General features: G+C 43.4%; 1 protein-coding gene across 1 annotated transcript; it reads right to left on the bottom strand.

The window, feature by feature from the left end:
- Positions 1–1,446: 1,446 nt before the first annotated feature.
- pnpla3 (patatin-like phospholipase domain containing 3) lies at positions 1,447–24,957 on the bottom strand (the record flags this gene model as incomplete). The annotated part of the gene is made up of 8 exons (XM_080518105.1): positions 1,447–1,687; positions 3,450–3,557; positions 3,642–3,951; positions 6,938–6,998; positions 8,724–8,933; positions 23,476–23,541; positions 23,610–23,842; positions 24,771–24,957. 8 exons carry the CDS (start codon positions 24,955–24,957, stop codon positions 1,447–1,449), a joined length of 1,416 nt encoding a protein of 471 aa, XP_080374231.1.
- Between the last annotated feature and the right edge of the window lie 564 nt (positions 24,958–25,521).

The raw sequence follows: 25,521 nt of genomic DNA, 5'->3' as shown, positions 1-25,521 counted from the left end.
GAGGCCATGTTTGGGCCGACCCCAATGGGTCAGAGACCAGAGTGCGAGGTCCCGATCAAGGCTGCTTGCAGCTTTAATTGTGGCTGTTTTTGCTGATATTGTTGCTTTCGAAATATTAGCCACATTAGTCATTTTTAGCGCTTTCAACATTTTTTCCCCTGTAGCATCCATTGTTGTTTGTTTACCTTATGTTCATTGAGAAATGTTTAACCATTTTCGCTATTTTCACAAGACTTGGCAGTTTTCTTCTTACCCTTATGAGCACTTTGAGCTATTTTAGACATCAATCATCAATTTGACCTTTTTTTTTAAATTGACAACATTTTCTTTTAACCTTTTTTAGTACTTTTGAAAAACAGTCTTTTGTGCAAATAAATTACAAAATGGTTTATTTACAAAGAGTTTTCAGACCGCAGCAGAGTCTCTCTACATTGTGTATCACCCAGAAGCTGGGGGCAGTAAACCCACCATCTTGGCTTCAGGACCTGTCCACACGTGGTTTTTGAAAACAGGTTCCAGAGTGGAGAAATGTGAAAATGCCACCACATCATTGATAAGTCACACATTAGCTGACAACAATGTCATGGTCTCACCTACAACAACAATGGTGGACCACATGCTCCAGACCAACCTGCAAAGCCTCTTTGGTTTAATGAGGCACTGTCAGATTTGTTCATTCCTCCATTTTTGCATTGTCCGTGTCTTCTTCTCCATTTTTGCTGTATTTCTGTGGCAGCGTCAGAGTGCCACCTAAAGGCCATTTTTAAGGTGTCAAATGGTTGCAGATATTTCCTGCACTGATGCCGTGTGGCCGGGAAACCTTTCAAGAATGACGGGGAGAAAAAGGTGTGCACAGGACCTTGTTGTACTGAGGAAGAACCAGGACACGGTTAAAGAGACCATCAGAACAGCTGTTGGACTGGAAATCGAAACTTTTTGCAATGCTTTGACACGAGTTGAAGAAAATAGAATAAAGCGTGTGGCGTTTTCCGCAGTAAAGTGCAGCTCGGTCAAAAATCTCTGCTGGCAAATTGAACCAATGGAGCAACTCCACCAGCTTCATCAGAAAGGAACCTACTATATATGTGTGTGTGTGCAAACACATACACACTCGTGAATGACTGAGCTCAGTTTTTAGATGGTTTGAGGATGGCTACCTGTCCTCAAACCATCTTCCCCATCTGAACAAGTGTGTGTGTGTGTGTGTGTGTGTTCTCACAGAGGTGAAGAAGTTTTAAGACAGCAAAGGATAAAATGTTCATTAAAAAGATGTAAAAGTCTTTGTGGAGGGGACCAGACACTGAAATGTAAAAATGAGTAGCTGAGGTTGTGCTTTAAAACAGGACCTGAGACATTCTAGTCCTGATGAAGCCTCCAGGTCCTGGTCCATGTGTGCTCGGAGTGTAAAACAGTCTTGGAGGTAGGGGGGGGGGGTCTGAGGTGCATTCAGGGCAGGTCATGTCTCTGAGCTTGGTCCTGTGAGCCCACGAAGAAGCAGACCTGCTGTGGGGACGAGGGGAAGGCGAGGGGGGCTGGGTGGGCCAAGGACGAGCTGGGAGTTGGGATCTCCCAGTAGTTGCCGTGCAGATCGAGGGAGGAGAGGGTAGGTGGGAGGTCTTGGCGTGCAGGGGGGTCGCTCACTGGATGCAGCGGAGGCTCGCTCAGGCACTTCTTCAGCCGCGGCTCGCTGTGGAAGTCCAAACCTTTGGTTAACAGGATGGAAGACCACCATCAAAGACACTGTACACAGGAGGATGACCACACATACAAACGCATGTCGACAATATTCATGTTTGTGTTTGTAAACTGTAAGTGGTGCTAGCATTAGCCACAGCAGGTAACATCCAGAGTATAGAGCATCTTCCTCCCACTAACTGATGTAACTTCACCTGAACAGAAGGTTGAAAGTTATGAAGTTTGTTTAAGCACTAATCTTAAATCTTTGTTTTTCATCTTATGAATGCTCCACATTGTGATTTCCGGCCATCCCAGACAAAAATGAACTATCCTGAGAGAATGGTGATGAAATCTTTGGTCTTGGCTCTAAACCGGTGTTCCTCCATCGCACTGTGAGACCAGTTCAGGTCGCTGTCATTGTCTGACTGAAGACGACCTGCGATCAAATTCTGACTGCGTCGTCAATTTGGGATGATCATTTCACGGTGTGGTAACTGCTGCGATGACATCAGCGAACTGACCTATAGAAATGCAGTACAGAGTTGTGGCAGCAAAAAGCCTTTTTGTGGGATTTCTCTCGAAACACATAAATACAACAAGCTCATGCTTCGCTAGTTTCTTTTTCTAGATGGCACATGCTTATGACGTGTATTCTTACACAATCCATTCTTGTACATGGCAGGTGATTCAGCCTGAATTGTCTTCATTCAATCAATGCACATTTTGATTCATTTTGAATACATTTGTATTTTGCATTCTGCATACAGCAAACTTCCTGCCGTGCCCAAAGTTATTGGATTCGTGTTGTACAGTGTAGTTCGCTGTGAACTTATAAGATTTTTTAAAATGTCAGTTTGTAGCCGGCCTTAGATCTTTGTTTTTAGTCTCAGGTCTTCGGGCTTTTGTCTTAAGCCTTCGTCATTCATCTTAGCAAGTGAGCAACTTCATTTATAAAGCACATTTTTGGGCAAATTCCCATTTCCCTGTTTGAGCCGGACCAAAGTTCTCATCAGGGAATTTCTGGCAAAACTGTTTTGTTTAGGCGATTTCAAACGCTCCCTTGAACTCTGAACCGGATCTAACAGGCCACCTTTGGTCCTCTTGAAAACGTGGGTCTCGGTTCTCATGCAAACGGTCTTTCCAGCGGGCAGGGAGAGAGGATGTGACGTATAATGCATAGGAAACAAACAAAGCTAGCCGCATGAGTCAGAAGTAGACGCAGAAAGAATATTTTTGAAAATATCTTGCGGGCAGCTGTTGTAATTGCGTGACCTTCTCCTGGGGGTTTGATTCGGTTCCAAAAGTGGTGCTTGAATGCCACCCGAACCAAATGAGGGCGTGAAAATTCGAGGGGGGGAGCTGGTGAGGGCTGAAGACCTGGCATGTTTTTGGAATGGTGAGAGAAAACCAGAGTACCTGGAGGAAACTCACACAGAAATATTTGAACCCACAACCTTTTCAGGGTGAAGCGGGAGCGCTGACCACTGGACAACCGTGCAGCCAAGGCGTGTTTTAAAAACAGACAGGGAAGGGGCCTGTCGGATGGACACAGGACAGTAATTCCACAGCTTCGGGCCAACGCCTGTAAAAGCTGCGGCCTCCTCTCAGCTTGCACTTGGTTGTTGCAGTGAGGAGCAGCTGATCAGCTGACCTGAGAGTGAGCTGGGGTCTAAGCCTGAATGCTGCCACAGTCGGTCACACAGCTCTGTTGGCTTTGGCGTATCGACTCTTTCACTCACGTTAAGACAGTCATCCTAAAAATCTGCTCCCACCTCTCCAAACGTCCAGCTTGTCCTCTCCAGGCCTGTCGGTACATGTCGCCTGCCACACTGAAGAGCCAGCGCACATCTTCGGGCACTTCCGGAATCCACTCCACGAACCTGGCGTGGCCAAGTGGGCATGGTGAGAAAGTAATCGGGATACATGTGCGCTACTGGTCGGTGGAGACAGAGCTGCTCTCTCACCTCTGAGCCACGGAGTAAGCGGACTGCACCGGGAGCGTGGCCGGCATGAGCATGTAGGAGGCCAGTCTCATGGGCAGCGTGCCAGACACCTTGGCATACAGGCCCGACTTGTCCTGGCAGGCCTGGCAGAAGACTTTCTTGATATGTGTGGGCAGGTCAAGCTGCTCGTCCATCCACCAGTGCTGCTTGTGTAGAAGGTGGAGCCTCCGCAGGACCCACTCCCGGGTGGACTCGGTGATAGTACAGCAGCAGGGATTGGGGTCACCTGACAGGGCAAGGCTGGCTGAGGGAACCTCCAGCATCAGCAGCTCTGAAACACCGCAAGACACAATGTCAGCAGATCAGGATACACGTAGGGAACAGTGTGAATGACAAACCGGAGACGGGCTGTTTCCCATTTTTTCCTCCACTAACATCAAGTTGGAAAACAAAATTTGCATGGTTTCCCGTTTCCCGTTTCCCGGCATCAAAAGGAAAATCGAATGGCCGAAAGGTACACAGACCTGTATGTCCTGACTTTCCGAATAAAAGCCCCAAACTCCTTCAAAATAAAAGTTCTTGTTTATCAAAATGACAATGTTGACTCCAAAATGGATATTATGTTTAGTTTGGCTAGGGGTGAGATTGCATTCACAATAAAGGCCCTCATTATTTTCCAAAATAAAAGTCCTTGTTTATTACAATAAAAAAAAAAAATTTAATAGGCAAAAGTAACTAGACAAAAAAAACCCTAGCCTTGGGGTGAGCTGGCTTTCAAAATAAAAGCCCCACATATTTTCAAAATAAAAGTCCTTGTTTATTACAATAAAAAAAATCTTCAAAATAGATTTTACATTGTTTTACAACTTGGCAAAAAACAAACAAACAAACAAACAAAAAAAACCCATAGGCTTGGGGTGAGCTGGCTTTTAAAATAAAAGCCCCATATATTTTCAAAATAAAAGTCCTTGTTTATTAAATTACACCAGAAACCTTATACATTTTTATTTAGGGTTTAGCTATGTTAGCAGAGTCCACTTTTTGACGTGCCATACAACACAGAAAGCATCTTTGCTCTTTGTTTGATATTTTCTTCTGCATCCACTGCCACACCCTTATGTCGTTTTCATATGTGCAAGCTCTTCACAAGTTGTACTCACATCATCACAAATGGACGTCACGGCGGTTGCCATGACAAAATAATGTTTAAGGCAAGATGCAAATAACAACGAAATGAGAGCATATCTCAACAGCTAGATTAGAGCTTAGTTGGCTTTCAATATAAAAGCCGTGTGGCTCTCCGGGGGGGTTTGTCGGGGCCACCCCGGGTCCGTGGGGGCGCCGGGATGTCGGAGTGGCGGCGTCTGGCCCTGGTGGCCTTGGGCCCCGGGTTGGTACTGCGGGCCCCCCAACAACAGTTCCAACCACACCCAGTGGACAAACCACACACACACACACACACACACACACACACACACACACACACACACACACACACACACACACACACACACACACACACACACACACACACACACACACACACACACACACACACACACACACACACACACTTCCACTCCTCATCGATGGGATTAGCTGCTGATTTGTCTTGTTTTCTGCTATTGTTCTTTCAATTACCAAAATCATGTTTTTGTTCTTTGTTTTGTGTCGTTTTGTTGTTGCTTTTGTTATCATTGTTGTTGGTGTTTTTGCTTTTTGTTTTCTTTGCCTACCTGCTAATTTATACTCCTGCTAGAAAATCATGTTACTGTCATGATAGAGGTACTTAGGCTGGTTTAATCTAGAAAATCATGTTACTGTCTAGATAGAGCTGCTCAGGCTGGTTTAATCTAGAAAATCATGTTACTGTCTAGATAGAGCTGCTCAGGCTGGTTTAATCTACAAAATCATGCTACTGTCTAGATAGAGCTGCTCAGGCTGGTTTAATCTAGAAAATCATGTTACTGCCTAGATAGAGCTGCTCAGGCTGGTTTAACCTAGAAAATCGTGTTACTGTCTAGATAGAGCTGCTCCGGCTGGTTTAATCTAGAAAATTATGTTACTGTCTAGATAGAGCTGCTCAGGCTGGTTTAATCTAGAAAATTATGTTACTGTCTAGATAGAGCTGCTCAGGCTGGTTTAATCTAGAAAATCATGCTACTGTCTAGATAGAGCTGCTCAGGCTGGTTTAATCTAGAAAATCGTGTTACTGTCTAGATAGAGCTGCTCCGGCTGGTTTAATCTAGAAAATTATGTTACTGTCTAGATAGAGCTGCTCAGGCTGGTTTAATCTAGAAAATCGTGTTACTGTCTAGATAGAGCTGCTCCGGCTGGTTTAATCTAGAAAATTATGTTACTGTCTAGATAGAGCTGCTCAGGCTGGTTTAATCTAGAAAATCGTGTTACTGTCTAGATAGAGCTGCTCAGGCTGGTTTAACCTAGAAAATCGTGTTACTGTCTAGATAGAGCTGCTCCGGCTGGTTTAATCTAGAAAATTATGTTACTGTCTAGATAGAGCTGCTCAGGCTGGTTTAATCTAGAAAATCGTGTTACTGTCTAGATAGAGCTGCTCAGGCTGGTTTAATCTAGAAAATCATGCTACTGTCTAGATAGAGCTGCTCAGGCTGGTTTAATCTGGAAAATCATGCTACTGTCTAGCTAGAGCTGCTCAGGCTGGTTTTATCTAGAACATTATGTTACTGTCTAGATAGAGCTGCTCAGGCTGGTTTAATCTAGAAAATCATGCTACTGTCTAGATAGAGCTGCTCAGGCTGGTTTAATCTGATAATAGTTGGAAAATATTTGGATCAGTGTGATTACTGTAAAAAAATATATGTAGCACTAACAAGGGTATTGTATGTATCTCCTCACCCAGTCTATCTCTCTGTCTGTCCTCTCCTCTCCTCTCCTCTATCCCTCAATCTATCTCTCTGTCTTCCCTCTCCTCCCCTCTCCTCTCCTCTCCTCTATCCTTTCACCTCAACCGGTCAGCAGAATTCCTCCACCTCTGACTCTGGTTTCTACAAAGGTTTCTTCCTGTTAGAGGGACTTTTCCTTTCCACAGTCGCAAACACACCTGCTTGCTCATGTGGATATGTTGGGCTTTTCTATTTTCTCTGTTAAAAGCACCTAGGAATGACTAGGTGTTGTATGTAAAAAAAAAATTGTTTTAATTAAAAAAAAAATCTCTGCTGGCGCATTAATCCAATGGAGCAATCCCATGAGCTTCATCATAAAGGAACCTACTATATATGTGTGTGTGTGTGTGTGTGCGTGCGTGTGTGTGTGTGTGTGTGTGTGTGTGTGGTACTCACTGTTGTCCTCAAGGAAGCGGAGCGCATCTTTATAACCACTCTGACACATCTCAGCCAGAACCTGTGGATGAGAAAACACCTTTCAATTAATGATTGAAAGCAGCAAGCAGCGTTGAACCAGTCATCACACAAGTGTTAAGGCATGTGAAGGTTTAGTGCACGTTAGAGTGCAATAGAAATGTCATATTTGGAAATTAAATTGAAATGTGATGATGCAAAAGAAGAGAATATGTCTTCAAATTATGAAACATGGTTTCTGTATTCATATTTGTTGATTATAAAGATTTTGATTGTACATGTTGATAGGGGAATGTATATGTATGTAATGTAGAAATAAAATCATATGAAGCAAAGCACCCCACAGATCCAAGATGAGTGATAAACACCTCAGATCTGTTCAGAATTGCCAGAATGAAGATAACACCAGACTTTAATGTCCTGGAAAAAATTGTAAACAGCAACTGTTTCCACTAAAAGTTAATATAAGTAACAAGGTAATGATTTCATTATGTTTAGGACTGTTATATCCCAAATGTGATGGTCAAGGGCAGAAAACCCTATTTTATGTTTATGTGCATTACAATGTTTCTCAAGATTGTCCCTGATTCGAACCTCCAATCCTTGGGTCACTGAACACCACCACTGAGCTAGTCACCCCTCTTTCTTCCTCCGCTTCTTCTGATTTGCACGGTTCGCATTGGGTTTTCTACTACCCAGAATGCATTGCGCATTATATCACATCCTCTTACCCCTTCCTGTCACACGCCCGCTGGAAAGACCGTTTGCGGCAAACCAAGACCCATGTTTTCAAGGGGACCAGAGATCACTTGTTAGATCCGGGTCACAGTTTGGGGGAGTGTTTGAAATCGCCCAAGGAAACGGAACGTCCTGAAGAGAACTCTTTTCAGGATCAAACAGGCAAATGTGAACAGGCCCATAGGTGAAACGTACTTGCATTGTATCATGTGTCATATAATAAATATGAGATTATATTCTTCACAGCTTGAAAAAAAGGGGCCTGCAAGGTGTCGCAATGGTTAGCGCTGTCGCCTCACAGCAAGGTCGTAGGTTCAATTACAGCCCCTGGCCTTTCTGTGTCAAGTTTGCATGTTCTCCGTGTGTGTGCATGGATACTCTGGTTTCCTCCCACAGTCCATTAGCGTGAGGTTAATTGACGTGGGATTGTGGTTGTCTGTGTGTGTCCTGTGATAGAGGAGCGACCGATCCAGGGTGTATCTTATCCACACCCACAGTATGCTGGGCTCAGCTACAGCGCCCCTAGTGGTGTTAAAGATGGATGAAAAAGGCATTTCACCTTTTGCTTTTCTACCATAAAGAGATGTCTTAATAGAGATGTCTTTTCAGCAACCTGAAAAAGATGGATTTTCACCTTTCACTTTTCCCCCAAATGTGGACGTAGTTTAGATGGAAGGCAAAGTCGTCTTTACAAAGTCTTCTAAACCAGTGTTTTTGCTGGGTGGGACTGTTATTAACCGAGAAATGTTTTCTTTTCTTTGACATGTTCCCATCTAAATGACACAAATGGAAGCAGGCACACCATCAACGTCCGCTTCATCGTCCGTGGTGACCTGCCAAAGGACGTCAAGCTTGGGAACCACCGTCACCTTAGTGTATTTTTCACTATACTATATTTTTACTCTAAAGGTGAAAAACTGATTTGAAATAGCAGTTCGACTAGTGTAGCTTACATGAGGGCAGTTAAAACCATCACATCCTCTGAACTGTGAAGAATACCAATCAGTCCCCTGACCCCAGGGGCTCCTACCTTTGGTTCTGGGGGGAACAGGGCCTTGCTGAGGCGGTACATGTTTCCCAGGTTCATCTGGATGCTGGTGTTGGTGAAACGCAGCTCATGGAAGCTGGTGGAGTTGTCCCGGGGGCAAATGTCACATTCTCCGGAAAAAGGAGAGATGGTGATTGTGTTCTTGAGCTCCGACTGCGGCATGTTGTCGCTGATACCTCCGTCCACGTAACGCTGTGGAGAGGAGTTCAGATGGAGTGAATCAGACAGTCCAGAGTTCTAGCTACAGTACCTCTACAAAGAGCTTCCACAGCAACCACAAAAACGAAGTGCATGGTGGCCCACCATTCCCACCACACGTGACCCGACCTCACCACACCTCATGATGAGTGAGAGATGATGGCAGTTGTGCTTGTACTAAAACCAAATTACTTGGCCCCTTTGGGAACGTTTTAGTTTTCGGCCAAATGAGAAGGGGGAACCAAATGAGGCAGCTTGTAAAATTCTGTGGTAAAAAGATCCAAGGAAAATGAGGACTACTTTTGAATTTAGGTCTCACCTTGCAAGCTACTATCCAGCTGCGTGACTTGGAGTGGGAGGAGGCAGCCACTCATGTCTGTGTCAGCCAATGGCTCGGTGTCAGTGAAACCTTTTGCACAAGTTTCCAAGTACAGCATTGACCGTGACTGACAAACACTGAATTGACAGTGTTACACAGTACCTGGTCGAGGAGATGGTGTGGTGTATTATGGTGGTGTTGGGATCTGACAAGACCACAGAAAGTTTGTTCATTTCTTGATTTCATGATCCACAGTCATGACACATGAATTTGGACCCAGGAATGTGATTGAACATCACACACAGTGGGGGGACCTTTTGCCACAGCAGACCCATGCAAATGCTCCCCCGCTTTTTGCTCAAAAGACACTCCCCCCCCCCCCCCATGCACTCAGCCAGTCACCGATTGGGTGAAGCTCTCAGGAGTTGACACCTTCAAATCCACAAACCTTCAACCAAAAGCCTTTGGAAGAGTCTTGCCCCGAGTCTTCCCCCTGTGCCAGAGACCAGCACCCAGAGTCTGATCTCCCATCAACCAGGAAAACCAAGCAGTTCCTCCAGGACGGACCAGGGAAACGACGCCTCACAGAACTTCTTTGTGTTTCCCTCAACCAGCAGGAAAACCATCACAGACCTGAGCGACCAGCTCCTCAGTCTGGACAAAAGGAACAACCAGGAGCTGCAAAGAAGGACTCCTGAAACATCAACTTCATCTTCTTCTCCTCGGCCTGCAGAACCAGCAACCACAGTTAGCAGGAGGTGCTAACTACAGGAGAAGACACCAGCTTCCCTCCAGCAGGACAACAACTGAACTCCTTCAAGGAAGTGGGAACAACAACTGGGCTTTACCTGAGATTAGTTAAACCTGATGCTATGATAGAACTGTTTAACTTTATGAAGGTGTGTTGATTCTGTTACAGTGATTGAGTTCTATAGATAATGATATTAGGAGCAGTTATCAACCTGTAAACCAACGTTAGCTCTGCCACAGACACAGGGTCTGCATGCTAATCTTTGCTTTACTAACTAGTTAACTCACAATCCTACACATATCACATCAAAGACAACATCACACAGTAACTGAACACCATCTGACGACTCCTGACGTTTTACAAAACAAGTCTCATTCACATCAAGTCATTCTAGAAATGGTCCTTTAGCAGAGACACACAGGAAGCAGACGCTAAAGACTAGCTTCCATGTTCCATTGTTCTCCAGCACATGGTGGAGACCCAGGACAGACTTCCTGCTCTCTGATAACCTCCATTGGAATGGAGTTTCTTGTGATCCGCCATCTTGTTTTGTAGTTCCATCACACGTCTCACACACACACACACTCCCTCCACCTCTCTCTCCACACACACACACACACACACACACACACACACACACACACACACACACACACACACACACACACACACACACACACACACACACACACACACACACACACACACACACACACACACACACACACACACACACACACACACACACACACACACACACACACACACACACAGCTGTATATAGGTAGTTAGAATCTGTGTTTATTTGTTTTCATTGTTAATAAATATAATGTTTGGAACCATACTTGCTGTGTTATTAATGAGCACAACGGTGAATGAAATGTCGACCTCTTCTGTGTCAAGAACTCCAAAATCCTTCAAGCTTCATAGTTAATTCTGGTAATTGTAATTAATTTCACTATTAAGTCAAATTCCTGATGAACTGTTTAGTATATCTTATGAGACTGATAGAACTGAATTGGCTATCATTTCCTGTTAAGACAGGTGGAGCTCCGAGGTTCTGATACAGATCAGATTAAATTTCAATAACATTATTAATAACTATCTTTGATAATTATTAATCATTATCGATTGCCAACCACAACATAAATGGTTCCTAGTGATCCTTATGAGGTAAGAAATCCCTACAGTGAAGAAACTAATATTCAAGCTTTGGCTTCAGAAACTTGACAAGCAAAATGAGTTACAAAGGAAAACATAATTCTCAGAAACCACTTTCCCGAAAATGTAAAATACAGTCAGAGCATCGGTCCGGAGTGAGCTCGAAAATGTGGACTATTTCTCAACAACCACTGACTGTAGTCAAGTGAAAATATGACTCCTTACTGTACATTACCTGACCATAGACTGGCCTCTAAAATCACCCTGCATTTTAACAGTCTTTATGCCTGTTGTAGATTTTTTTCTATTGATAGACTGCTTTGGAATGCAAGTTTGTTTGAACAACGTTTTTCTGTCAGGAATATTTATTGACGCTTCCATAGACACACACAATGCAAAATCACAAAGGAATCTGCTTGGGGCATGTGGACATGCCTCAGAATCACACATCAGACAGAAAAACAAATCAGGCTCTCCGCAGATCATTTCAATCATTCTATGAAACATCTATGCAGCCTAAACTAGCCCATACGACCAGTTGCAGGATTTCTGAGATGTTTAAAAAAAAAAATTCATTTCGAAATAAAATATACTGAAATGGAAGATAATTTATATTGTAGCTTCTTCATTAAAAAAAATACTAAGCAGGTGTAGCCAGCCCAATTTCAGTTCAATACTTAAACACAAAATGGTGGACCGAGTCTTGAGGCAAACACCATATAAAAGGAGTTCTGGATGATCTGTGGCATTAGCATTTCATTCCTAGCTAGCAGGACATTGCAGTTTTGGACTTTGTGAATGAAGCATTAAAGCCCGTGGCTGAATTCACGGATCTGCTGTCATGCAATGTCACAGTCTTATCCATTAAACTTGTCCTGAAATTCCTCACCGAAGATGTTTTAAAACCATTGGACAAAGGCACCGCTCTGAACTTGAACATCAAGCGGAAGCTGTGCAATGTTCTCGAGGAGAAGCGCACACCAGCTGCCCAACAGAAAACTTTGACAAAGGCCTGCTTGCTGGACCCGAGATAGCAGGGCAACAATTTTGATGATGACTCAGAGGAGACAAAGGGGGCGCTGACTGAGGAAATACTAGACATGGAGGCCAGAGCATCAGTTGCTGCACAACCGGAGTCTTCGGTCAAACGGCCGTGCCACCAGTGGCTAAAAAAAAAAACAACCCCTGAAGACCTGCTGGCCTCTACAGCCACAGTCGACCACCTCTGCAACTGTACCCAGGGTCCGGGCAGACGCCATCTCCAGGAGGACCTCATGGACTCCAATGCAGACCCACTGACATAGGGGGCTTTTCCACTGGAAAGAGGGGGCTTGTTCGGAGCCAGGGCCAGAGTTAGCACCAGTTCTTTGTCTTTCCCATACTAAAATCGGTTCTTAACAGGGGCTAAACCGGTGCTACGCTAGCCCAACTTCCTTCCTGGGCCAGCGAGGAACCAGACCAGGGCCAGTCGCGTCGTCAGGTGGGGGCGGAGTTATCGCGGGAGGTTTCGCTACTTACAAGGCGGAAGAGACGCGAACCGGGTTTCTGAAAATTACAATGAACATGGAGCCCCGGAGTGGCTATCAAGAAGAAAATAAAAATAAAGCATTGGAGCGATGTAATCAGTCACTCCCTGAAATGAATCATAGAAGGGAAGGAGATAATTCAATCCTTGATAACAGCGCCGTGGCTCTCCAGGTGCAGAGCTCCTCCACTGCACCATCAGCTGCGTGAGATATAGACTTTAGAATCAGTTTTCCATTGCCAAAAAACACCAATAGAGCGACGAGGAGACTCAATGTTTTCTGGCTCTTTGGTCTGAATCCGAGGTTCAGGCCAGACTAGATGGAGCCACCCGGTCCAAACTGATGAATCCAGTCCGTCTCCTCGTTCTTCTATATGAGCGCCGTCAGCGCTGAACGGTGAAATCAGTGACGTGTCACGTTTTGGAGTGACGCAATGACGTGGCTCTAACTTGACTCTGTTAATGGTGGAAAAAGAACCAGTTCTTTGGCGGAGCTCATTTAAGAACCGGCCCTGAACTTGCTCCTGGTTCTTTCTAGTGGAAAAGCCCTAAATGTGGTGTGATGACCAGGGTAGGTTTCCTGTACTCTCTAAAGACGCCTGCAAGTCTATGTGCATTTGCGCAAGGAGTGCACCATCGAAGAGTTTTCAGTGCAGATGGATACAGTATGTTGTTACACTTCTACAATCTTGTCTGAAACCACATCACGTAAATACGGGATTTTTCTTTTGCACAAGGACATGGCCCATGTATAAATCACAGGCTATTTTCTTAATAGGCTCAAGGAGTATGTCTGTTTGTTCTAAAGTGTCTTAATGCCTCCTCCATCTCATTTTTGTAGTGTGTTTAAAAAAAAACAAGCACTTGTTATTCATTTCAGTAAGCTGCTGTGAATTGCAATTCAAAATTCAGCTGGATTCATTTTTGTTTGACAACTACAATTTAAGTTATTTAAAGTTCAATGAGTAGAAGGACAAACATCCGTGTTGCCTGTCTCAATTGCATCTGCACTGCTGGCATTACCGTCCCCCGATTGACATTCAATAAATCAAAAAGTCTGACAATATTATCACGTCTTTTTGGTCATTTTTTAATGTGTTGGCACCAAGTTTCAGATGAAACACTGTAATCAGTTCAGCAATTTAGTAATGAACAATTTGCTAAATAGATAGACATAAATTGAAAGGGGGTGGAGCAATAATAACACTTACTGCAGTATTGAGCCACCCTGACTTGGCGCAGTATTCCTTAACCCTTAATCCACCCCCACTGTGTCCCACTGCTGTCACTTATGTAACTCCAGACTGCAGACGCTGGGTCAGACATGCTTGGAAATGAAAGGAAGGCACCGTGGAGAAGGAAGGAACCTTGCTGGAGGAGCCAGTTGAGCGAAAGGTTACGAAGCCACAGGAAGTAGGTCAACCACAGAATGAGGGTCAACATTGTTATGGATACCAACTATTTAACGTTTAACTATTAAAATTTGAGTTCACAGAAACGAACTGATAACAGAAACTTTACTGAGACGTGGAAATGTTTGGGTCATAATCCATCAAGGACTCGTTCATCCCGCAGCCTCGCAGCCACAAAAAACTACTGTTTACTATACATGGTATATAGACCTTATGACACCCGCCATTTATAGCGATTCTGCAGTTTCACTGCTTTCTCCATAATTGCTCTTATTCACTGCAACTTTAGGAGCTGCAGCAGAGCAGAGATCACCATTGAGAGGAGACGCAGCGTTTGGCCCGGAGACATTTTGGCACATGGCACAGAAAAATAACAACCAGAACCTATATCCTGTGGAAACATCTCAAACTACCAACTTCCAGAGCACATGACGAATCTTTTCCAAGAAATCTGAGGAATATAGGACTGGCAGTTTCCTCCAAACACTGCAGGAAAAGAGAAAAACATCCTAACATCGAGGTTAAAACCTGAAGAATGTCACATGAAATGTAGGAGGAAGAAACAATTTATGGATTTTATCCATCAGAAGGCACAGACGAGTTGATGTAGTTTTTCTAAAAGAAAGGAAACAGTTTATCAGAGTACCATCATCTGACAATGACCACAATGACCAATGTTTATTAAAAAAATGATCATATGAAAAAAGAAAAGCAAGGACTAACACATTAATATGCATTCTTTCTTATTTGTACATTCAGTTGATGCACATTCCACTCAAGTACATAAATTTTTCTAATTGTTTTATCATACTATAGGAACTGTATATTTCTAAATTGTTATCTATAGCAGAAATTTCTCAAATTAAACTGAAAACAATTCCACGAACTTCAAAACACTGACATCGACGAACCCACCCACCGACTGAGCACCAATGTCTATCCCACATCTCAACCAACTCACTAATAAACCAACCAACCAGTTCAACTCCTGACCCGCCGATCCAAAATACGACCAGTTAATCAACCCACCGATTGTCTGACCCACTGGTCATCCAACGCACCGGTCAACCAACTGGTCAACTGAAGGCCGACACACTACAGGACAACTGATAAGTCAAAACAGATCATGTGTGATGTCCCTGTGGTGTGGGGTGTGTAAAGAGTGACTTCATATGGTCTGATCTGCTCTGAAGGTCTGGGAAGGTGACATCACAGATAATGAACATGTTCAATATTTGCGAGGAGAAATCCTGTAGTGTTCTGCTCTGAGAGGAGCCGAGCAGCACGGTGTGTGACGCCATGTGTTCTGGTATGAAAGCCAACCAGGCTGAAAGCAACACTGCTGCTGCCAAAGCCAGAAAGTTCCCGACTTGTTAATGTGTCACTTTGCGAGATTGTATGATATTAATTCACTGGACAATATAAACGGACCTGCACGGCACTGTGATCACTCAGTTTCACTTGATTATTCCTCACTGCTCTATTCCTCACCTTAACATTATATTTACCATCAGTCTGTTTCCCCTGTGTGAATGCATTTTGTCTTGGATATTAATTCGACACAATTAATTAATTAATTCTACACGGCAGAGTAGATGTGCGCTCCACAAATTCATGTGTCAGCAGTTATATACAGACGTGACCATAACTATTAACCTCATTATTACAGACGTTCTATGTTCCACTGCCTGAAGAGAACACTACGGATTCCTGTTATTTCGCTGTGATTGGACTTTAGTGCTCCGAGGTGAGTGAGGCTGTCCGCCAGCTGAGGACTGTTTACTCATGTGAAGAGCTGCTGCAGCTGAACTTTGCAAATGGGGTTAAAGACGTCACCCCACAGCTACTGGATTTTATATGGCGATCTTAACAGGATGATAACAAGGACAAAAGGAAAAGAGGGAGACGCAGAGGAGCCAAACTACGCCTGAGGAGACAGCCGCTCCGTCGGACTCCCCTGCCCTCCGTTATCCTGGGAAATGTTCAGTCCCTGAGGAACAAGTTGTACAAACTCCAGGGGAAACGGGAGGTTCCACAAGGACTTCAGGGACAGTCCATGGTGAAGAGCCTGGTACTCTGCTGAAGAATGGGATAATGTGTGGTGAGCGCTGCACTCACACCACACACTATCAGATCAGAAGAGAAAGATCTTGTGTGATCTGTCGTTTGTGAACATCAAGTGTCTGGTCTCTAAATCTGTGAAAATGTTCAAACTCCTGGAGTGTGTACCAGGCTTAACTGTACACATCGACAGCCCAACCAACCCATGGATAAACTAACTTACGGAAAAAACGGAAAAAACGGAACGAGCATCCACCTTAGGAGCATTCGGAGCTAAACCACCAGGCTCAGGAACAGCTTCTTCCTCGAAGCTGTGAGACTAGTGAACTCCAGCCATGTTCCGTAGACTCCCTCATCTTCCTGCACTACAAACACTTTACACTTTACATTCACCACCACTTCCTCACTTTATCCCTTGTATATATTTTTACGCTCCTGTTATATATATTTTTATTACTTTGGCTTACCGGGACCCGAGTCCAAATTTCGCATCATTTTCTGATATGACAATAAAGAATCCTTGAATCCTTGAATCCTTGAATCCTTACAGCCGACACGACCCACTACTAAACCAACTAACTGACCCACCAAATAACCGAGTGACCAACTGACTATAGAATCATCCTGCAGGAATTAGGACTCACTTAAGCTCTGTGCGCACAAAGACAGACACTTCCAACCATGCCAACGTCCAACAATTTGTTGGAATGAGCATTAAATCCACCAGAGGGCGCTGTGCTGATAAACCACATTCTATTTAAGAGAGAAAAAGATGGAAATCAACTACACCGACAGGAACGACTGCAGGAGTTTCACTGATGTTGATATTAGGAGGTCCAATCGGAGGTGGCGGTGCTCTGCGAGGTGGTTTAACAGCTCAAACTGTCACACAGACAATGGTATTTGCTTTCATTTGAATAAAATCCCCCAACGTCTATTGATGCTACGCAATGTGTGGTATCTGTAACCTGTAGACCATTGCCTCTCTGCTCTCCTGCAGCAAACAAGACAATTCACTGAAAGAGTCTTTTCTTCTCCACATACTGTATCTGTAGAACGCCAGTGGACACTTCACTGACATTGTTGCCTCCCAACACAAAAATACAGACACAATCAGCTCAGTGGGACATTTCAGCCTCTGGATATTTGATCTCCTCATGTATTGTCAAAATGAGAGACAACATTTCACGTGTTTATTGGACGCTTCAAAAGAAAGCTTCAAATAGTCTTCTTTCTCTTGTAATTTACACGGGCAAGGACGGAACAATGTTTGTTTAATGTTGTGCTTTAGTTGTTAGTTTCTGCAGTGTTTTAATAGCTTTTGATTCTTTATATTGAAAATGCTTTACATTCTTTCTTTGACAAATCCAAATGATGCGATTTTGATTTGTTTGTTTTTTTTAATTAGATAATTTCAAATTTATTGTGTATTCAATGGAATTGCACTATTTGTGAAGTTTGCAGAGCATGAACTAAGGGAAACATCGATTTTGCAAAACATGTTTATATCATGATGAAGATACATTTACTGTAAAAAAAGGCCCCATTGTGACCGCTAAGCATCAGATACTGTCTGGTGACTCTCTCTCTCCCCATTGGAAGACGCCTCGCTTCACCTGGACTCTCAGCCAATCACCAGTTGGCTCAGGTCGCTACGCTGGTAGCATTCAGTCCGAGACGTTGCCAGTGGTGTACATTATCAGCACGGACTCCATACAGCACTACGACTGTTCTGTTTTTGTGTGCGTCTCTACAAGTCAGGATGGATATTTGTTGTTCCGTTAACATCATTGCGTAAGCTAAATTGGTAGCATTTTTCATCTGTTTAGCATTGCTAGATGTTAGCCCAGGCTTTTCCTGCCTAGCGAGGCCTCGTGTGGTGATTCTCCTTTCTGTAAGAGTCGTATGTTGCCATCCGGGCATTTTCCTTCCGTTACACTTCGTCAACTATCTGCTAAGCGCCCTCTGTGTATAGTTCACAATCCGTCGCTGTGATATTGGCCGTCAGTCCAGCTAACTGGCTACAATGCACGGACCTCCAGCATGTTCAGTTGTAGTTACTTGACCTCCCGGCACAGCCGGTTGTAGTTATTTATGCGACCAGCAGAGGCAGCTACTGTATTGTGAATGGCTTATCTTTTCCCATTTTCATGGTTGAAGCTGTTGAGGCCCACAGAGCAGCCTTGTTCATTATTAATGCCAGTTTTGGCCATGTATATAGCTTACCTTGATTGTTCCAGCTATATCATTAGGATAGCGTATAGTAAAGCCAAATGGATGTTGTTGCATTATAGACATTCAGCTAACCACTTTTATTTGTTTCCCTGTTTCAGAACCACACACACACTCAACTCCAGTAATTAGACACATCCCATCATACAGCTGTGTATCAATAAACCATCATCCAACGAGGGACTGTGACCGATCACCCGCTGTGGGCTCTACTCAACGATCCTACACACCTTTAATTCAAGGAAGCCAGTCTTCTTCCGCACATTTACAATACAGTGAGCAGCACTGAAATGAAAGCAAACAAGTGTGTATGACCCCGTTTCTTTCTATATCCACCGTCTGATTGATTCTGTCCCTTCAATTGTAATTTCTTGGACAATAACAATCATCAGAGGTTAACAAAACTATTCAGGAAACTTCCTTCAATCTCCAATTCTAGCTAAAGGCAGATGTACAAAGTGTTATTATTATATTTCATACGTCATAGGAGCTAAATTACACAACAGATCCTAGGCTGAAGTAGGTCTATTTAAATGGCATGCAGCCAATGAGTGACACGAAAACTGGGCGTCGAGCCAGCTCCAGGCCCAGGTACACAATGTACAGAATGTAAATGTGTGTGTGAGCAGCTCAACTCACCAGGATGAACTTTGAACCCCAGAATGGAGACAATAGCCTCCATTCAGGCTGGAATCGCATTCTACTTCTTTGATTACCTAGATTAGACTTATAAGTGTGAACGAGTGTCAAATGAAACCACTTTAAGCATTTTTTTACGATGCTTCCTGTGTAAAATAGTCTGATTGCAGCTTGTTTTTTCTTCTTTGTAATGCAAAATAAAGCACAAATTCTCATAATTTATTGTATTTTTAGATCCATATGCTAAAAAGATCAGAAATCTTATCCGACTGGTTATTAATCTGTCATAATTAAATCAGTGTTTGTGTGATTTTGGTGACTTCAAGTAAAAAAGAATGTTGAAATGTATTAATGAAAACATTTTGGCCATCAAAAAATTGTTTAAAATAAAAATTAATGAAATTACTTTTTAAGTTCTTTTTTTTACTCTTAAATTAGTAACTAAAACAAAAAAAAATATTAAAAGAAAAATCTTAATTAATATTGATTTTGGTAAGGATGTATTTCACCTTGGCAAGAAGAGTTGAATTGAGCATAATCACAACTTTTTCACATTTGATAGAATTCAATAGTGTAAAGCACAAACCAGCTTGAATTACAATGATTTAATTAGGGACCAAGCGAAAGGCCAGGTCCCTTTTGTATTTCATATGCCACCGACCGCGAAGGGCCAAGCCTCCAAAGGAGGCCTGGCCTCAGGCCAGAACCATCATGTTAGGCACCGAGCACCAAAAACCAGGCGTCCTGGATTGCTATTGTATTCCGTCCATTTTTTTTTCTCTTCATTTTTCTTTCATGCCAGAAAAATTTGTCAATTAGCCCAAATTTGACTCACTCAACATGCAAAAATGTTGAATTATTTTTTTTTGGGCATGCTCATCAAGACCGGCCAAAATGATAAGGAAATGTAAAAATTAACCCCCAGAGTGCCAGAATTTGCTTTCTAGCACCACCTAGAAAAAACTACAATGGCCCCCCCCAAAACCCCCCACTAAAACGGCGACCACGGCCCATAAGAATGTCGTAGAGTGATTAAACAAATTAAATTGTTCGTCTTATCAAGACCTACAAGTCACGTGCTGATACCCCAGACCTAAATCCCACAGGAAGTCTGCAATTTGCAGATTGCAGATCATCATCGCGACAAGTACCTGCTGAACAAGACGATGTAACACGTGTGTGGAAAACGCCATAAGACATGACCTTTATGACGAGAATAAACAATGCAATCATTTTCTTTTCACCCGCGATTTTATCTTTGAGTCAGATGGACCAAATTCATGTGGCTGTGTCAAACAGCACCCACTAGTGTCTAAAGTTTACATCTGACTGCTTCCAAACCCACACAGACTGAAAGAGGAGCCATTTTCCTCTCAGAAAATATAAATTTTATCCAAATGTCTGTCCGAAAACTGTGGACTTCAGAGGACTTGTTTCCAAAATAATTGGATAAAATCCATCCTCTCACACTGATGACATCACCGACTGGAGGTCAGAACACTGCTGCGTAATTCGACACCCAGGATTGCGCAATACCTTCCGGATTGTTCCATCAGTTTTGCATCATTCACAGCCCGGATTGCGCAATACCATGACAGTCCTTGTTTAGGGGCTGACCTGCTATCCTGTGCTACATAAACAAGCCACCACGTGTACTAATGTGTGCTTTGTGGACAAGCTAACATGCTAATATGTGGTTGAAGGACTAGCTAACATGCAGTGTGTGGACTAGCTAATGTGCACTGTGACATTAATATGCTAACGGGCTAATGTGTGCTTTGTGGACCAGGTAACATGCTCATGTGCACTGTGACATAATGCTAACGCTTTCAATGCTTTGTAATGCCAATGCTAAGCTAGTTAGCTAGTTAGCTTAGCATATTAACATATGAGATAGGACCAGATACCAGGTCAGGGACATCTGCGGAATAACTTATGTGATTTTTAGGTAGATCAGGTAGTTCGCACCCGAGCATGCCAGTTAGCATGCTAACAAAGTTTGTTTGATTGAGCTGAAATTTAGTGGATGGTCTAATGGGGGCGCTACGGTTATGAATCACTTGCTAATTAGTAGGGTCGCACCCACTTTTGATCCCAGATTTTTCAAAATAAAAGTCACTTTTGGTGAAAACCTTCAAAATTGATATTTGATCAATATTTAAAGGGGCCAGAGGACATGATTGGGCCCAGCCCAATGGACCAGAGTCCTGGTTGCGAGGTCCTGACCAATGCTGCATGTAGCTTTAAATAGCTTTTATATTTATTTTTTATTTGTCTGATTCCACATAACAAGTGAGAACAAAACTATTACAACAATAACCTTTTACTAAAGATATTGGGACAAATTATATTTTTTATACCATGGTGATCAAACCAGGCCAGACGTGTTACATCATCTGATGTCAAAGTATAATTCAAATAAGTTAATTCTTCATTTGCTGTATTCCCTGGACATTAAAATATTAAACTGCTGATTCCATAAAAAAATAAGAAATAAAGAAAGTTACTTTGAAATACTATTTATACTGTCAGACAATAAAGAAGTTCACTTCCTTCAGTTAAAGTGGACATATCACACAACTTTTCAACACTTCCACATGGTTCCTGTTGGTCCACAAACATTGTGTTCAAAGCTTTTTGCCCCAAATCCAGCTTGTCCTTGATTTATTTGATCATTGAGCCTCATTCAGAATGTGCTGGTTTTCAGGGAGCTGGACTGGCTCCGCCCACATGCGCATCTTGGGAAGACGCTTCCTCTCTTTATGCCATGTGCTATTGTTTACGTTCTATCTGCCACTACATTGTGGAGAAACACAGTTCAACCCAACCAATATGAACCAGAAGGAGAAGCTCCTGAAGGAATTGTGACTGCTGCTGCAGGACGTTTCAGAATGTTAGTAAAACATATTGTGTCTGTTAATCATAATAATATGTTAATCAGCTGCTCTGCTATTTTCTTTACAAAGTGTCTTGACTGTTTTAACCACAATAAATGACTTTTCAGACCAGCCTGAGTGACTCTGACCTTATCCAACTATGTGCATGCCACACTGAGATCAGATCATTGAATGATCACAATTAGTAGCAGACAAGAGAATATCCTGAGCAAGCATTTAATCATAGAAATAAATAAAAAGATCACCTCACAATTACCAAGACCTCAGACTCTGCAGCCTACATTTCATCTACAGTCTATCAGCACAACTTTGCAGACATTAAAAACACATGCTGTTGCAAACTAACCAGCCTGGGGCTTCGAAAAGTAACATAAAAGCATATAAATCTGAATATTTTACTTTCAGTTCCCACATTTGCTTTATTAGAAGTTTTGCAGCGAATCAGCATTGTTCAGATAGACGTTATGAAATGACTGCTGGGAGCGACGTATAAAACTTTGGGAAGACTTGTTGTAGATTCATATTAGCAATAAAGTTAATCCACTGGGTCCTCACAGGCTCAGATGAAGGCAGTAAAAATCCACTCCTCTGCTCGTTGATACAATTAATGACGTTAATCAAATAACCACAAACATCTGGCGTGTTTTGCTCGTGTCTTCCTACCACTGCAAGTAAACACCTGCAGCTGCCATGAGGTGAACAGAACAGAGTGCACGTAGAGCTGCTTGTGGGCGGGTCAAAGAGAGGAGCTATCTGGATTGGGGTTGGCTAAAAACTTTGGTGGCGATATTGAGGGTTTGCTTTCCGATTCGCTCATTGGAGCGCACACTTTAGAAAAAAATTTAACAAACGAGAGAACGAGACGGCAGATTTTCTTCACTTCTGGAGTGTCATTCCCAGGTACGGGGACGATTATTGCTGTGCCTATTATTGGATTATTGGATTATTGCAATGTTATGAGAAATAAATGCACATTTGACCACTGAAGCGTCCCCCTGCTGGGCTAGTGCTGGAGACCTCTGTGCTAAACATTTTTTTTAAAGGAAATAAAAGCACTGTTTTAACACTTGGTACAAATTCTTACTGTGAATTATCCAACAAAGTGTTCTATTTGTAGCATTTTGCAAGATTCAGCATGTTTTTACTGCATTGCGATGATGCAATGACCTGCTAAGCTCAAGAAAACTCTGCAGTGAATTAACGGCCTCCTCTTATCGAAGAATTAGGGCTCAATTACACAACGACAAAAATTAAAGTGACCGCAAAGCTTTAGTCGCATTTAGCGGGTCTGTTTACACGACAGCGACTGCCGTGTTTTCAACCCATCTCCCAAGGTGGAACGAATGAGGAGCTGTCGCTTGGAACGTCGTTGTGTAAACGGGGCCTTGGTCGACCGCTCTCACCCGATCCACAGGTATGTTTCCGTATCGTGCTGCGCGAGCTGTGATCGTGTATTGCATGGCAACGCACGATAGTGAATGAGATCACTGCTAAAGTCCACCACATGGAATAAACATGCTGATTGTAGATGATACTCACCACTCCCCTGAAGGATGGAGGAATCAACCCACAGTATATGGGGATGAAGCAGCTGCAGATCAGCGCCTGAGGACAGAGAGCAGCGTTGAACCAGAGCAGATCGTCTACGAGACCTCCTCCACCTCCTTGCTCACCTGGATGAGCTCCTCTCTTGAGCTGAACTCTGACACCAGCACGTTCTCCCCGTCCAGCACGCGGGTCAGGGACACACTGAGCCGCCCTGAGGCTCGGACGTGAGCGTCGGAGGGCAGGTCGCGCCTCAGGCCTGAACGCAGCACCTTCACCAGGTTGAAGGTGGGGTGCAGGGGGCCCAGATTCCTCTTCCGGGCCTCCTTAGCCACCTCAATCACGTCCTCGCAGCATTTCTCTGAAGAGGAAACACAGAGGCCAGGGGGCAAAGGAAAGACATGAGCCCAGCCTACGGTCAGACGGACAGGGGCCAGTGGTCCTGGTCTCACACAGTTACTCAATGGTGAAACTGAAAGGAGGCTCCACACGTGCACAGACATGTCTGTCTCATGACCGGGCAGGTTCCACACCATCCAATAAGAGGCTGCAGACAAATCAACCGGCTCCCTCTTACACATACGACCTCTCCTGACCTTCTGTTTACATTCAAATCTGATAGATAGAGGACATCTAATCTTGGGCAGATACATGACACTCGTCGCCTGACAACAACGCACGTATTTTATCCACATAAAAACATTTTTTACAACAATCCATTACTTCCCCCATTTGTAAATATTTATCTTTATAGCTATTATGAATGCTCGGATACATGTAAATGACCTTATTATATATGGGGGTAGGGCTGCATAAACATGTTGCTTCTTCCTACTCCTTTTCGGACAGCAAATATCCATTATTATCATTAATGTTATTGATATTATGATTGTTATCATTACTACTAGTATTCATGTTTTATTGTCTTTTATTAGTAAACATTTCGAAATAAAGAAAAGAGTAATGAAAGTAACTTTCTAAGATTCATATCCTAAGTTCTATCCAGCACCTAAACAGAAATAAACTAAACCTAAACTTTACCCAAACTAAACATACATACATACATGCACATAACACATATATATTACATATATTAACACAATGTATATTACATGTAATAAACAAGCTAAAAAATAAACTCAAGACTGCTTAAACTCGTCAAAGTTCCGAAACATAGTTCAGTTCGACCTCTTAAGAAAAGGAATGATCATTACAACCTTCTTTAGCATATTAAAAGTACGCTTCAGCGTGGAGGACGCGGAGCTCCGGGCTCCAGCGGGCTCTCTCACCTATTGACGCCTGGCTGGCGAGCACCGTGGCTGTCAGAGCTCCGGCGGAGGCCCCGTACAGCTTGGTGGCCCCCTTGATGAGGAACGGCGCCTTTTCCAACAGGCAGCTGGCTACTCCGATGTGATAAATCCCCAGAAACCCGCACCCGGCGAAAGACAGGTTCCAGCCGTCGTTTAGGTCAAACATTGCGGCGCAAGCCCCGGAGGGGGGAACCAGGCAGGCAGACGGAGGAAGCGGAGAGGTGACGGTACAGGGCTGCCGGATCCTCGACACGGCTCCGCCGACTGGAGAATACCAGCAATAAGTCAACAACCGGCAACTTATTGAAAGTGATGCATGCGAGTGCCGTCAGAACTGTGACCACTCTCAATAGTCAAGCCAAAAAGTGTTACTTTAATTTCACGCATTTGTAATGCGATCTGTCCCACGTAAACAAGTTCAACTGCATATGCAATTCAGCTTAGTGAGGTCGTCATTTATTTGTTTTTTTCACAGTAAGATTTAAAACCTGGAAAGTGTTCTTTTTCAAATTTTATAATTTACGAGGTCCAAAAATGCAACACCAAATAGAATGAGACGTGATTGGGCAGCTGTACGCCCGTCATTCGACTCGGCTTTGCAAAGAGCCAATCAGGTGCGAGTGAGGGCAGGTCACACACACACACACACACACACACACACACACACACACACACACACACACACACACACACACACACACACACACACACACACACACACACACACACA

This window comes from Blennius ocellaris (assembly GCF_963422515.1).
Source record: "Blennius ocellaris genome assembly, chromosome: 22".
NCBI classification, from domain to species: Eukaryota; Metazoa; Chordata; class Actinopteri; order Blenniiformes; family Blenniidae; genus Blennius; species Blennius ocellaris.
The sequence above is the reverse complement of the archived record's forward strand: the minus strand, read 5'-3'. Positions and strand labels throughout refer to the sequence as shown.